General features: G+C 41.4%; 1 protein-coding gene across 2 annotated transcripts in view; it reads left to right on the plus strand.

The window, feature by feature from the left end:
* The window catches only part of Nbas (NBAS subunit of NRZ tethering complex), a 291,403-nt gene that overhangs the window by 239,594 nt on the left and 37,318 nt on the right, over window positions 1-14,491 (plus strand). For both annotated transcript variants that reach the window (XM_050141900.1, XM_050141901.1), the window contains exons 45-47: window positions 449-667; window positions 4,051-4,253; window positions 6,406-6,495. In XM_050141900.1, coding sequence (XP_049997857.1) covers window positions 449-667; window positions 4,051-4,253; window positions 6,406-6,495 — 512 coding nt within the window. The remainder of the gene's footprint in view (window positions 1-448; window positions 668-4,050; window positions 4,254-6,405; window positions 6,496-14,491) is intronic.

The following is a 14,491-nucleotide window of genomic DNA, read 5'->3' on the forward strand; positions in this document are numbered from 1 at the left end:
AAATACTTCTGCCTCCACCTAGAAAGAGCTGGGTTGCTGACATGCACCAGCTCACCCAGCAGCCCATGGGTCTTAATTTTTTTACTTGACAGTGAGTAAATGCTCAGAGCTGGAAATTCTAACTATAAATGGCTCCGTGTCTTTGCCCTTCGGCCGAGAGTCAGTGTGATGTCTAGTTTCATCCTTTCCATTCTTAACCTTCTCTGACTCTTGTCATTGTTCACACTGTCTTTACAACAGAGGAGAAGAAATAGTATGGCACCATTTTTGTTTCCTCCCCAGGAGGAAAGAAAACCCAAGCCAAAACAAATCAGTGGAAGTGCTGACCACTGGTTAACCTATGTTAAAATTTAAATTTTCTTCTATCCCCCAATACCTACTGAATGTGCCAAATACAAATATAATACTGGCTTTTATTCCTGACTTTTTTTTTATTGCGTTTTTGAAGCTGTCTGTAGAAGCACGTGAAGAGATGACCAGAAAGGCCATTAAGACAGTCAGGCATTTCATAGAGAAACCAAGGAAAAGAAATTCAGAAGACGACCCCCAGGAAAGTCGCGAATCTCAGGTCACCTATGCAGATGCCTTGGCTCACCTGGAGACATCACTTGCCCACCTGGAAACCCTCAACCACAGCTTCATCCTCGGTCTGAAGAACAGTGAGCAGGTATGAAATACAAACCTGGGGATGACTGGGGTGTCGCCATGTCTGTTCTGTTTACCTCAAAGCCACATTCGTAGCTCTGTTAGCTCCTAGCTCCTGGAAGAGACACGTGAAATAATCATTTTATAAGTGGAAAGACCTTATTTCTTCCATAGTTTTAAAGGTTTCAGTCTGTGGGCCTCTTTGCTGAAAGGCCTGTGGTAGCTGTGATGGAGCAAAACCACTCCGGCCATCATTAAGAAGGGGGACAGAGACAAAAGACAGGCGTCCCACTGTGCTCTTCAGCCCTACTGCCCTCTCGCTGGATCATGTCTCCTAAAAGGTCTCACAGCCTTATCCTTAAATAGAGTCCTCTGTGGGATGTGAAGACCCAGCCAGAACAGTGTGCTGTTAGGACTGTAGAATGAAAAGCAGTCCTTGAGTCTTCACTTTATATTCTTATCACTTATATATCGTTGTGCCTGGAGGTTGGCACATCCTAGTCAGCCTTTCACTTTGTCCACAAGGACTCTTCTGTCCTCCTTGAGAAGATTACATTTAAGTGTAGCCACTACAATATATCATAATAAACACTGGTATTCTATAATATCGTTGAAATTTTGCTAATGTTCAGATTTCATGTGGGGGTTTTAAAAAATGAAGTATTGTTCAGGGTTATCTGTTGCAGAGTATTATTTTAAGGTGTGTTGCTTTTGTTTATGCTGCATTTGTTTAACTCTGTGAAGCTGTGATTCTTTGCCTGTTTAAAGCACCTGATGGTCTAATAAAGCGCTGAATGGCCAATAGCAAGGCAGGAGAGAGGATAGGCAGGGATGGCAGGCAGAGAGAATAAAGAGAAGGAGAAATCTGGAAGAGAAGAAAGAGCAGATAGAACAAGAAGAGGAGGAATTCAGGGGCGACACTGGACCAGCCGTGGAGTAAGAGTGGAAGTGAGATATACACAAGTAAGAAGAAGAAAGGGCGCGGAGGAAAAAGGTAGTCGGGATAATTTAAATGAAGGCTGGCAAGAAACAAGCCAAGCTAAGGCCAGGTGGTCATAAGTAATATAAGCCTCCTTGTGTGGTAGCTTGGGAATTGGGTGGTGAGCCCCCCAAAAGAGCAAGCACAGCCAACAGTTATCAGGGAAACTACACAGACTGGAAAGCGGTGCTGTTGTCTAGTGGCCCTGTGCAATATGTGTGACCATGGCAACGTGCTGGAAACCACAGCTGGGGCTGCCTTCCTCAGTTATTCCTTGTAATGTTGGTTTTTACAGATACATTTAAAGAGAAACAATACAGCATGGGGTGGAAAATGACTTCTAAGTCCTAATCTCAGCTCCTTTCCTGAGTAGCCATGTGTCTTTAGGCATGCTGTTTAGTGCCTTGGATCTTCAGTTACTTTTTGGATAAGACGGAACTAATAAAACGTACTTGTAGGACTATTTTTGGAAATATTTAATTAAATACCATCTATATCACACTTGGGATTATGTAGTTGTTGTCCAAAACACCTGTAATGCTTCAGAGTTCAGTAAAAACAGCGCAGTTCAGCTTCCCTACTGTCTGTGCCTGACACTGCAAATGGCCTGATTTTTATGTCATCCTTTGCTGGTGGCCTTGTCAGAGGAGCAGCAGGTACCACTAGAATTCAGGAGTTTGGCCCACCGGGATGCAAAGTATTGATGGGTAGATCTTGGATAGGCAAGGCCCTGAGGGCTTTGGCTTCAGAATGTCTCTTGCTACTGCTGTGCCATTATGTTTGCCACTGCCATTTTACTCTGGTATCTGGCATGGTGTGATGGAGTGGAGGTGAGGAAGGGACATGCCCACTGTCTTTAATGAAGTGTGACTATCTCAAAGAAATATCCTGTTGCACGGGGCATTTTTACCAGTGGATTATTATGAAGATAATTTCCTCTTAAGCTGAACTGTTTAACTGAAGTAATGTTTTTTATTTATTTATTTTTCTTGGAAAAAAAATTTCCGCCTCCTCTCATCCTCCCATTTCCCTCCCCTTCCTCCCACTCCACTCCCCCTCCCCCCACTCCTTTCCCCCTCCCTCTTCAGACCGAAGAGCAGTCAGGAGGAAAGTCAAAGGTCCTCCCCCCCTCCATCTAGGTCTAGGAAGGTGAGCATCCAAACTGCCTAGGCTCCTACAAAGCCAGAACATGAAGTAGGATCAAACCCCAGTGCCATTGTCTTTGGCTTCTCATCAGTCCTCATTGTTCAGAGAGTCCGGTTTTATCCCATGTTTTTTCAGTTCCAGTCCAGCTGGCCTTGGTGAGCTCCCAGTAGATCAGTCCCTCTGTCTCAGTGGGTGGGTGCACCCCTCACGGTCTGCTCCTCATTGGGACCTTGGGAGCTTATTCCGGTGCTCCAGTGTGGGTCTCTGTCTCCATCTCCATCCATCGCCCAATGAAGGTTCTATGGTGATATGCAAAATATTCATCAGTGTGGTTATAGGATAGGGCCATTTCAGGTTCCCTATCCTCAGCTGCCCAAGGCACTAACTGGGGACATCCCCCTGGGCACCTGGGAGCCCCTCTAGGTTCAGGTCTCTTGCCCACCCTAATAGTGTTGATTTAAATAGAATTTTGATGATTAAGAGTTTCTAACAACATATTAAGGGATTGTGATGGAGGTTAGTTTAGTGGGATAATTAATATAGGTAGGGTATAGTGTTGCCCCCACCCTGATAAAGCAGGAGCTGAAGAAATAGAAAATGGGAACAAGGAATTGCCATGCAGCTAGGACTTATGAGTTTCTCTTGAGAGCCATATACACTGTGGTTTAGGTTAATGATTAGGGACAATCGAGTCCTAGGAGTTAGTTCAAGTTCTTCTGATATCGGGAGATGAGTTCATGGGTTTCAGTGTGCATCAAGCTAAAACAAGCTTTAAATAATGGACTTGGAAAACAAAGAATTGGATGGTTAGTTAAGATAATTGGACTGGCCGGGCAATAGAAGGGAGTCATCAGGAAGCAGTGGATGAGGAAGTGATTAGGAAGTAATGAGAAGGGAGGCCTCAGGAAGTAGTAGAAGGAAGTCTTCAGAAAAGAGAAGAAGGAAAAAAATCAAGGTAGAAGAACAGAACAGATAACAAACAGAGTAGAACAAGCAACCAAAAGAATAATAAAACAGAAGAAAAGCTTTTATCCCTCAGAAAAGAAATCTGTGTATTTTTTTCTTGCTGACTCAAAATCTGGTTTCCAGTCTCTCCAAACTGTGGAAGGCTGGACCTTGGTAGGATTCACAACACCCTCTGTTCACAAGACCATTCTGTCCCTTGGGGTGCTATTGATGATAGGAATATATTTTGTTTGTGGACCTTCAAAATATACTTTGTGTATGTAACACATTTAACTTATTAAAATTTCAGTGCTGATTGCTTCCCCCCCCCCCAGGAAATACTACAGAAATACAGTTACCTCTACGATCTATCCCGCTCAGAAAAAGGGAAACTTCATGAGCAAGCTGTAGCTATGTGTTTAGATGGCCAGCCTCTAAGGATGATTCAGCAGCTGCTAGAAGTGGCCATTGGTCCTATCAACATCTCACCCAAGGATGTAGTGCAAAGTGCAATCACAAAAATAATTTCTGCATTGAGGTAAGCTATAAAATAACAATTACAGAAGACCTCAGGTTGTATTTCACCAATAGTAATACCAACCCCATAATCATTATGGAGCTAAACCCTCCTCATGCATTTAGAAGTGTATCATATTTTCAAATGTTTTACAAACCTGAGTGATTACTTCTAGTGTATTCAAACTCTTAATGGAGAACCATGAATATGTCCTCCCTGGTATTATATATATATAACATGACATGAAGTCAATTCCTGGTTGGACTCCTTCACTGCTGCACATTATCGAGAGGCAAGAGAAAGACCAAATGTCATGTAAAGTGGGTAGCCAAGAGCCAGATTGCCCCATGGCTTCAATGTGGCTACTCATCTCCTTTGTTTTCTAATTACCCTTCTTGGAGACAGTGAGAAATGGTGTCCAAGTGGTTCTTTTGATGAACTCAAGTCACAACTGATCCAGGGAAGAAGTTAGGCACTGGCCGTGTTGGGGCATCGTTTACCTGCTGTGAGTTGTGTAAGCTTGGCAGTGGAGAAGTTCTTGCTTCCTGTCCCCACACAGGCCCTTTAGTGCACAGCAAACAAGAAGACTGGGAAGGAGAAAAGTGAAGCTAAAGGGAATAATGAGGCGTCATGCGCTTTTTGTGAATAATGTAATTAGGCTAAGAGATTTAGTTGTATTTAATTTATTCTCCTTTTAAGCATTCTTTGTAATTCTGTATTGCTCTTGAGGAACTTTTTGATTAAATGCATGTCAGTTTTCTGAAGCTAAACTGAAATCAAATGAGCCTTTATCAGTTTAATTACCCCAGCCTCATCCAGTTTTCACATTAGTGCTCTGAGCTACCTAGTAATTTTATGCAGAGGAGACGGAATACAGCAGCACTTCACTTTAGAAATAACAAATTCCACATTAATAACACTTTGTTCTATTAGTCTGTTGTGATTTCTCTGCTGTTACTTAGAAGAACCACTCATTGCCAAATGATAACAGATATTTATTTGCCATGTTTTGTACCTTTTAGTTTATAATTATAGTTTCTTAACCAGATAAAGCTTATAAAATAAACATTTAGAAAAATGAACGCCTTTATGGCATTTCTGCTCCTAGAGACTTGGTTTGAATCTCGTCTGTTTGATCAGATTGCTTCTAATGGCAGTACACTGAAGACATTTGACCAATGTGAGTTTAAAACTTTCAGTGTTGGAAGGCTCAGGATCGTAGAGAGATCAAATTCTGCACTCTCAGGGCCAAGGACACTGTTGGGGGAGGCCCCTGCCTGTACCTCAATTAAGTTTGGTGGGCATAAGCACAAAATGACAAAGACCTGGAAGTAACTAAGTCCAGCAGGTGGTTTAAATCCAAAAGTGTTCTGGAAATATATATAAAATTTCTTTTTCCTCCTTTGTACTTTGAAAATTTGTGAGAGTTCTAGTCAGTATGTAAATACTGTTCCATTTTGTTTTCTTTTAACTTTTTATTTATTCTTTTTTTATTTATTCTTTGTGTCTTTAACAGTATGCCTCCCAATCCTACCCATCACCCCCAAAATAAAAGAAAGTAAAATTTAAGAGAGAGAAAAAAAAGAGAATCTCATCATAGAAACCCATCTGTAATCTGTTGGAACATGGGGTGGGAGTAGAGATGTGGAGGAAGGGGTCAGTCCTGTGGACCCAGGGCTTGAAGATCTCCACAATACAGGCCAGCAATGGGATGTCCAGGAAGAGTCCCAGTGAAAGCCTGGTGTTGATGGTGTAGCAGAGACCAGGGAAGTCAAACCAAAACAATGGTTTTTTTTGCAAAGAATGCCTGCATGTAAAAATGTGTGGATAAAGGGGTCTACTGCATAAATATTGTTTTGTAAAAGCCCCAAGCTGGTAGATTTAAAATATTAATGTATTTAATGTTTAAAATGCTTTAATGTTCAGTTGCTTTTGAATGACAAAGCAGGGTAAATTGTTCTGGTAGAAATGTGTTCATGGATTAAATCTTGAGGGCCTTAAGGGAAACCAACTTTTCCATCCTTGACACTTCCCTCGAGCACAGAGCGGTGAGGGAGCACCACACCATACCATAATCCACCTGGGTTTACCTGAGTGTGCCAATAGAAAGTGTAATTTTGAGGATTCGATTGATTGACCCCTTCTGATTCAATTATTCTCTTTCTCATCACAGTGGCAGTAGTGCTGAACTCTTTGGGACACGTGACCCCCTCCAGGTTCTGGAAGGTGTTGTTGGGGCAGTCCATACCAGTGTGGACAACGGGTAAGATCAGGACTGCTTGTCCACCTCCACTGAACAGCTTTCCTCATGCTTTAGTTACTTTACTATTGCTGTGAAGACACACCATGATCATGACAACTTATAAAAGTGAGCATTTTACAGCATACAGTTTCAGAAGGTTCATAACCATCATGGCTAGGAGCATGGCAGCAGGCAGGTGAACAGGCAGGTGCTGAAGCAGTTGCTAGGAGTTAGAGGGTGAGAGTGAGCTAGCATGGGCATGGTTTGAGATATAGGTCATCAGGAAGGCCACACTTCCTAATCCTTCTCAAAACAGTTCCACCAACTGGGGGACCAGTAATTCAAATATATGAGCCAATGGAGGGCATTTTCATTTGAACCACTACATTTTACTCCCTGGCTCCCATAGGCTTGTAGCCATATCATATTGCAAAAATGTGTTTGGTCCAACTTTAAAAGTATCCATTGCTTTCCACAGTTTGAACACATTTCAATGTCAAAATTCTCTTCTGAGACTCCAGGCAATCTGTTACCTACAACCTCCTGTAAATTCACAAAGCAGATTCCCTGCTTGCAACATGCAGTGGCATAAGAATGTTCATTAATTACCATTTCAAAATTGAGGAAAGGGCTCAGAGTGTGGAAATATTGGAATGTTCATGGTCTGGTCTGTCTGCTGTGCATATACAGCTGAACTTTTTACCTGCTTTCTCCCTTCTATCTATAATAACTACCTTTTCCAGATTTTAGGAGTAGTCATGTCCTTTTATTTTATTTTATTTTTTCTTTTTTCATTCATGGACCAAAGTAGTACCAAAACCCAGCAGGGTAAGCTCCAAACTCCATGTCCCATGTCAAAGGGATTAGATGGCTCTTTAGAGCTTCCCTTCATTCCAGGATTGTTGACTGCAGCACATTTGTCTCTCTTGGGCTGGATCCAATCCTTGTATGCAGCTCTCACTGACAGATCTCTCATGGCTCTGACATCTACAACATCTTGAAGATGTTGAAAATCCAGGCTTCACCTTCACAGCCTCACAAAATGTCATCTCTGGGCATTCATGTAGGGACTCCCCTGGCACATACCTGGACTCAGTGGCCTTCCTCAACTGTGATAGAAGATTCCAGAACCCCTCTACTCCTGTATCTTTCAGGACTTTAAAGGCAGAAGCAGGGCACTGATGCATCCAGCTTGGGGTGGAGCCTGACCCCTCCTTGAATTACATTTGCATAAGTTTTGATTTGTTGATATAATTCTTGTTGAATAAGCTTGCCCTTGCTTGAAGAGAGGATTCCTTAGGCATTTTGCTTTTACAATGTGGGTGTTTGACTGGATAGAGTCTTACCCTGAAGGTGCCTTTTATTCCACTAAACTTTCGGCTTTTCATTATATTTCTTGTCTCTTTGAAAATAAGACTTGGTTCCAACATTACATTTCTTGGTTCCCTTTTCCTTCTTGAACTATTCATTTGATATTTCTTTTGCCCTTCTTATTCTCTTTCATTATAGATCTACATAAGGATGATCATGAACAGCTACATGATACATTCGATAAATCTCTTCTGCCAATATTAGTCCAAAAACTTAAGTTTTAGTCTCAGGAAGATTATTAGGACAAGACCAAAAATCAGCTGCATTCTTGGTCAAAATATTACTGTTTCTTATATTCCCCTCCAAAATGTCTTGAACTGGGTGTCACTACTTACATTGTTCTCTGCACTTCTATCTTTCAAGTTCCTACTTGGGTGGTCCATTAAGCTCTATTTAAAGTACTCAATCACTTTTCTAGTTCAGAGTCCCAGTGTCTTGCATTTGGCTCCAAAACAACAGCATGGTCAGGCCTATTAAAGTAATACTCCAGGGGCTGGAGAGATGGCTCTGTGGTTAAGAGCATTGCCTGCTCTTCCAAAGGTCCTAAGTTCAATTCCCAGCAACCACATGGTGGCTCACAACCATCTGTAATGAGGTCTGGTGCCCTCTTCTGGCCTGCAGGAATACACGCAGACAGAATATTGTATACATAATAAATAAATAAATAAATAAATAAATAAATAAATAAATATTAAAAAAAATAAAGTAATACTCCAGTCCCTGGTACCAATTTCTGTCTTAGTTACTCTTCTATTACCGTGAAGAGACACCTTGACAAAATCAACTTATAAAAGAAAGCATGTACTTGGGGGCTTGATTACAGTTTCAGAGGTTGAGTCCATGACCATTGTGGCAGGGAGTAGTGAAGCAGGCAGTCAGGCCTGGTACTAAAGCTGTAACTTTGAACTTATCTACAATCAGGAAGTAGAACAGGAGTAAGGTGGTCCTCAGAGCCCACCCCCAGTGTCACACCTTCTCCAGCAAAGCCACCCCTCCTAATTCTTCCCAAACAGCTCTAACAATTTGAGACCAAGTATTCAAACATGAGCCTGGGAGGAAATACTCATTCAAACCACAACAACCACTTAACAAGTGTGCAAGTCCTTGGAGATTCCAGTAGTCTTTGTTCAGTAGTGTAGATGGAGACTGCTTGTTCATTTCCTGACCAACTTGACACAAATAATCACACAGAAACTGTATTAGTTACAATACTGCTTGGACAATGGCTTAGGCTTCTTATTAGCTAACTCTTACATTTTAAATTAATTCATTCCTAATATTTTATATTTTACCAGTAAGATTCCTGGGCAACTGTCTCCTTCAACAGCTACATGGTATCTCCTTGACTCATCCTTCTTTTCTCTTCTATTTCTGCTTCGAATTCCCCCCTTGTTCTGTTCTGCTGTCATAGGCCCAAGCAGCTTTTTTATTCATTAGCCAATAAAAACAATACTTATGCAGAAGGACTTCCCATACCACAGTAGTCTTTGTTCCAGCTGATACCCACATCTATCCTGCCTGGCCTCTCCTCAGCTAGCAGGTTTTCTATTGAAAATAATAGCAAAGAGGGGTTTAGGAAGCTTCCTCACTGAGTAATAAAATGCCTTTCTGTCTTATTACTATTTAAGTACACATATGTTTCATATAGTTTCAATAAAGATATATGGGCACTTATGTATTCTACTCTGTTGGTTTATAACCCTTCTCACTTATCTTTGTGAATTTAATTCTTAGGATGGTTAGTCTAGCTACATATGTTATTGCTGCATTCAGGAATTGATATAAAAGTTCACCACTTGCCAGGGGCAATAGAACCAGGCTCTGCTTGTTCTAAAGTCCAGCGTTAGTATGTAAATGCTGTGACAGTATGCCCCAGGCTTGATAGGATATAAGATAAGCTGTGTCAGTGAATATGAGAAAGAATTGCAAGCAGGACCCTCTGTGTTCTCTGCCCCTTACCTTGTACAGTTTTCTAAACCTCCTTTGCTTGTGGATTTTCAAGTAAAGATACGTGAAAATAGCTGTAGTGATGCCCAATTCAGATCTCTTATTTGAGGAGGTATATGTTTATTCTCTACTGTGTCTCCTGCACTACTAAGTCATACAAAGTTATAGATGGTATAGGAGTAACTTCTAAGCCCAGGGATCTAACAGTTTTGCAGAGAAGACAAGCTTACACATAACCCTGGTAACTACTGTAGACTGGGAAGTACCGTGCTGGACACAGAATGGAGGACAAGAGAGGGCAGAGTTGGAAATGCAGTGGGTAACAGGGCCCAGTCTCTGAATGGAGTCTGTTGGGAGGAGAGGGTGATGGTATTCTAGCTGAGACGCTGCCTGGACAGGGCAGATGCATCAGGTGAGAAAGCAGGGACACTGAGTCACCTTCTCAGTATTGCACACACTGCTGCCGTTCCAGTGCCAGCACCCTGGGAAGGAGCCCTTGTCAGCAGCCAGCTTCTCTCAAGTGGTGTTGGCTCTGGGTTCTGGGCTGTCAAGATGATGTGTAGACCAAGACTGCATTTGTTTCCCAAAAAGACTTTAGGGAGTAGAGAAGCAGAACAAGATCATCCTTTGCATTCCAGAGACAGACTAACAAAAGATTTTGGGGAAAAGCTTCAGTGGATTTGTTTGTCTTTAAAAAAAAAAAAGAGAGAGAGAGAGAGAGAAGAAAGATAATATTATAACTTCTATTTCTAGCAAGTATTCTTGAATTGCAGGTACTATTTGCTTGGTTTTCCATTCCCCAGCTACCTGTCCAAGTCCATGCTCATGCATGTCATCAAACAGCACACACATTTACATGTGTATGCTCTTTGTGATGTATGTAAACTATCTCAATGTTTTTTTCCACAGAGAATGAAGAGAAGATTAAGAATTAGAGTATGTATGAAGGAACTACCAATTGTTTGGTTGTGTGGCTGTTATTTTTCAGGTGTTTTGTTTTCTTGAGATAGGTTTATATGTGTCTCAGGCTGGCCACAACCTCACTATTACCCAGGGATGACCTTTAACCTCTGTTCTTTCTGCCTGTACTTCCCAAGTGCTAGGATTATAGGTATGTTCCACCATGCCTGTGTGGCTGTGTAACACAAGTGATAAAAACCCAGAGACAGATATTGGGGTTCAATACAAAGATCAGAAAAGCAAAGCAGCCAACCACTAGAGAGATTTTACCTCTATCAAGCCTCAGATAAACAAAAAGGCAATCATGCCTCTACAAATCTTCAGACTGAGCCTGAGTTGAGACCTGTCTCCTCCCGTTTTATGTTCCTCTCTAGTGCTAGGATTAAAGGCATGTTTCACCACCACCCAACCTTTATGGCTAACTAGTGTGGCTGCTGGGATTAAACGTGTGTGCGATGACTGCCTGGCTTGTATGGTTGACTAGTGTGGCTGTTTCACATTCTGGTCTTCAGGCAAACTTTATTTATTAAAATACAAATGACATATCACTATATGACTATCTTCAGTACATAATGGTCCATGCTATACCAGCATAAATTCTTGTTTATCCTAGAACAAGTGTCAGTTGCTTCCTGACAACAACATGCCTGTTCTGGGCACCTCTCTCTCCTGTGCTGGTTTTAAATCCTATGAACACACAACACTCAGGCAATAGTAACAGAACCTTAACCATCTCACCAGACATGGCTATCTATACTAGCATGACAAAATTTATGATAGAATCAACTGAAAGGAGAAAGGGTTACTTTATCTCATGGTTTGAGAAGCAGTCTTAGCACAGAGGAGAACACATTGATGAGAGCAGCTTGGAACTGAGGCGCCCAAATGTGAGCCTGCTTGCTCACATCTGGGCAGATCAAAAAGCAGAGATCAGGTAGGAAGCAGAACCAGATTATACATCAAGGCCAGTCCCTAGTCACCTTTCTCCACTGGGACTCTGCCCCCTAAATGTTCTCCAACCTCCCAAACTGGTGCCACTACCTGGAGGCTAATGTTCAAAAGCGTGAGCCTGTGGGGAATAATGCACAGCGTTGTGCTCATTCCTCCTCTGTACATCAGGGTTTAGTCTCCCAAGGGTTTTAAATCATGCTCTAGACTTTTGCTAACATCTGAAGGAATAGCACATATAGCAGATAGGAAAGAGTAATGAATCAGTTAGAGATTCATGCGTCTTTCATTTACATTATGATAGTATCTGCTCTCCCCTATTTTGATACATATCTGTAAGGTCATCTTTTGAGATTATATTCTAAATTTCTAGTTTATGTGAACAGAATAAGTTTTTTTTTTTTGAAATATGCAACAGCTGGAATGATGAATGGTTCAGTGGGTAAAAGTGTTTGACTCCAAGACTAACATATGTGTTCTATCCCTAGAACCCATGTGGTGGAAGAGAGACAGCACTGACAAATGGTGCTCTGACTTCCACATGCATATCATGGCGTGTAGGTACTACCTTCCCCATCCTATAAACCGACCCTCATAAGACAGATAAATGTAATAAAAAATCCATCCAATGATAAAAATAATTTTCTAAAATAGTGTATTAAACCTAGAATTAACAAAATGCTGTTAACATCTAGTTTAAGAAAATACACTTCTAATGAACAGCTTCATTCTATGACAAGACCTTGAAAAGATGTGGTCCATTCACTCTTAACAACCACGTGGCATATATTTTCCCCACCCTATAAATGAAGTTATGAAACTGGAGGGGTTAGAGAACCTGTTTGAGATCAGCCAGTGAGGATGTGCTATGCATCACATGATCTCAAAGCCATCTCAGAGTATAGTTGGCTTCTCAGTTCTTTGTCTAGGGATGCGGCCCCATTTAACCCCTCTGTCTCCCTGTTGCATGTTAGCTTATGTATGGATATTGTCATTGTCCAGGACTTATTTGGGCAGCCACATTGTTACAGTATCCTGGTTATAGCTTCTCTGTCACTTCTGGGAGACCCAGCCTCACAACAGACTTCCTATTCCAATGTCTCTTAGAATCCTTCCCTCCCTGCTTCTTGATGTTCCCTAAGCCTTAAGTACAGGAGTTATGTTGTAGGTGTATCCATTTGGGCTGCATATGTCAGTTATTCTCTGTATTCTGACCAGCTCTTGTTTTCTGTGAAAATCTCCATCTGCTACAGAGGGAAGCCTCTTTGATGTACAGTGAGAGCTGCATTTATCTTTGTATGTAAAAAGAAGTGTTGGCAGAGGTTTCTGTCCCACCCGGTCCCGTAGCCATTCAGTCCCAAAGAAACACACAGAGGCCTACATTAATTATAATCTGGTTTGTCTATTAGCTTAGGCTTCTCATTAACTAACTCTTACATCTTAAATTAACCCATAATTCTTATCTCTTTTAGCCATGTGGCTTGGTACGTTTTATCAATGAGGCATTCTCATCTTGCTTCCTTGCATCTGGGTGGCAACTGAAAACTGAGCCTTTCTTCTTCTCAGAATTCTCCTATTCTAGTCACCCCACCTTTACTTTCTGCCTGATTACTGGCCAATTAGTGTTTTATTAAGGCAGCACAAGTGACAAAATTTACAAGATACAAGACCATTGTCCCATAGCAGAGAAGTATGTAGTTAGGAATTACACGGTGTAATAAGGTATTGTTTGACTAGTTCATACATGTGTAAGTATATTTTGATTTCTGTTACACACATATAAAACTACCTTACCCCTTTGACCTGCCCTCCTCTCTACAAATCATTTTCCCAGAATCATGTCTTTTGTTTTGCGATTTGATAAGTTTAACCAGGACTATCTTTGTGATCATGGATTTGGAACTAAGCCCTTGGATCCTGGTAGTGTCATAAGTGGGTAAATAAAAGAAAATGTCTTCTCCTCATGCAGAATCCATCAGTAGTCAGTAGTTCATCAGGCAAGGTTAGGGCCCAATGAGCCTCTCCCTGATCCATGATTTATTGTTGTCAGACCCTTTGTAAGCAGCCATAGTTACTGTGAGATCATGATATGTTGGGTGAGTCATTCCCAGAAGATGGCACTTCAGCCCTTTTCCCTATCTTTGACTCTTCCTTTCTTTCCTACCTCTCCTTGTCAATATACTGTGAGCCTTCAAGGGGATTGTATAAATATCTTAATTAGGGCCATGCACTAATTTGTCACTTATTCTCACTCAGCACCTTGAGTAGCCATGCTATTCACAGTTATCTGAGGGGAGGAAACCTCAATAAAGAAAATGCCTTTGTAGTTTGGGCTCTAGGCAGACCTGTAGGACATTTTCTTAATTAATGATTTATGTGGAAGGGCCTAGCCCATGTGATTGGTGCTATTCCTGGACTGGTGGACCTAGGTTCCATAAGAAAGCAGACTGAGCAAGCCATGGAGATCAAGCCAGTAAGCAGCACCCCTCCATGGCCTCTGCATCAGCTCCTGCCTCCAGGTTCTTGACCTGTTTTAGTTCCTGTCCTAATTTCCTCCAGTGATCTACTATAATGTGGAAATGTAAGCCAAATAAAACCTTTCCTCCCTAAGTTGCTTTTGGGCATGGTGTTTAATCAAAGCAATAGTAACCCTAACTAAGCTATTTTATGAAAGATTATTTCTTTTATATTCTAAAAATCTTGTCTTGATTCAATTGCTCTTTTGTTGACATCCCCTTCCATTCTTTTGTACTTGCACAAATGTCTTTTCATGCTACAGAAGCAATAGAGA

This window comes from Alexandromys fortis, unplaced genomic scaffold (assembly GCF_014885135.2).
Source record: "Alexandromys fortis isolate MF-2015 unplaced genomic scaffold, M_Fortis_MF-2015_v1.1 scaffold_30, whole genome shotgun sequence".
Taxonomy (NCBI): Eukaryota; Metazoa; Chordata; class Mammalia; order Rodentia; family Cricetidae; genus Alexandromys; species Alexandromys fortis.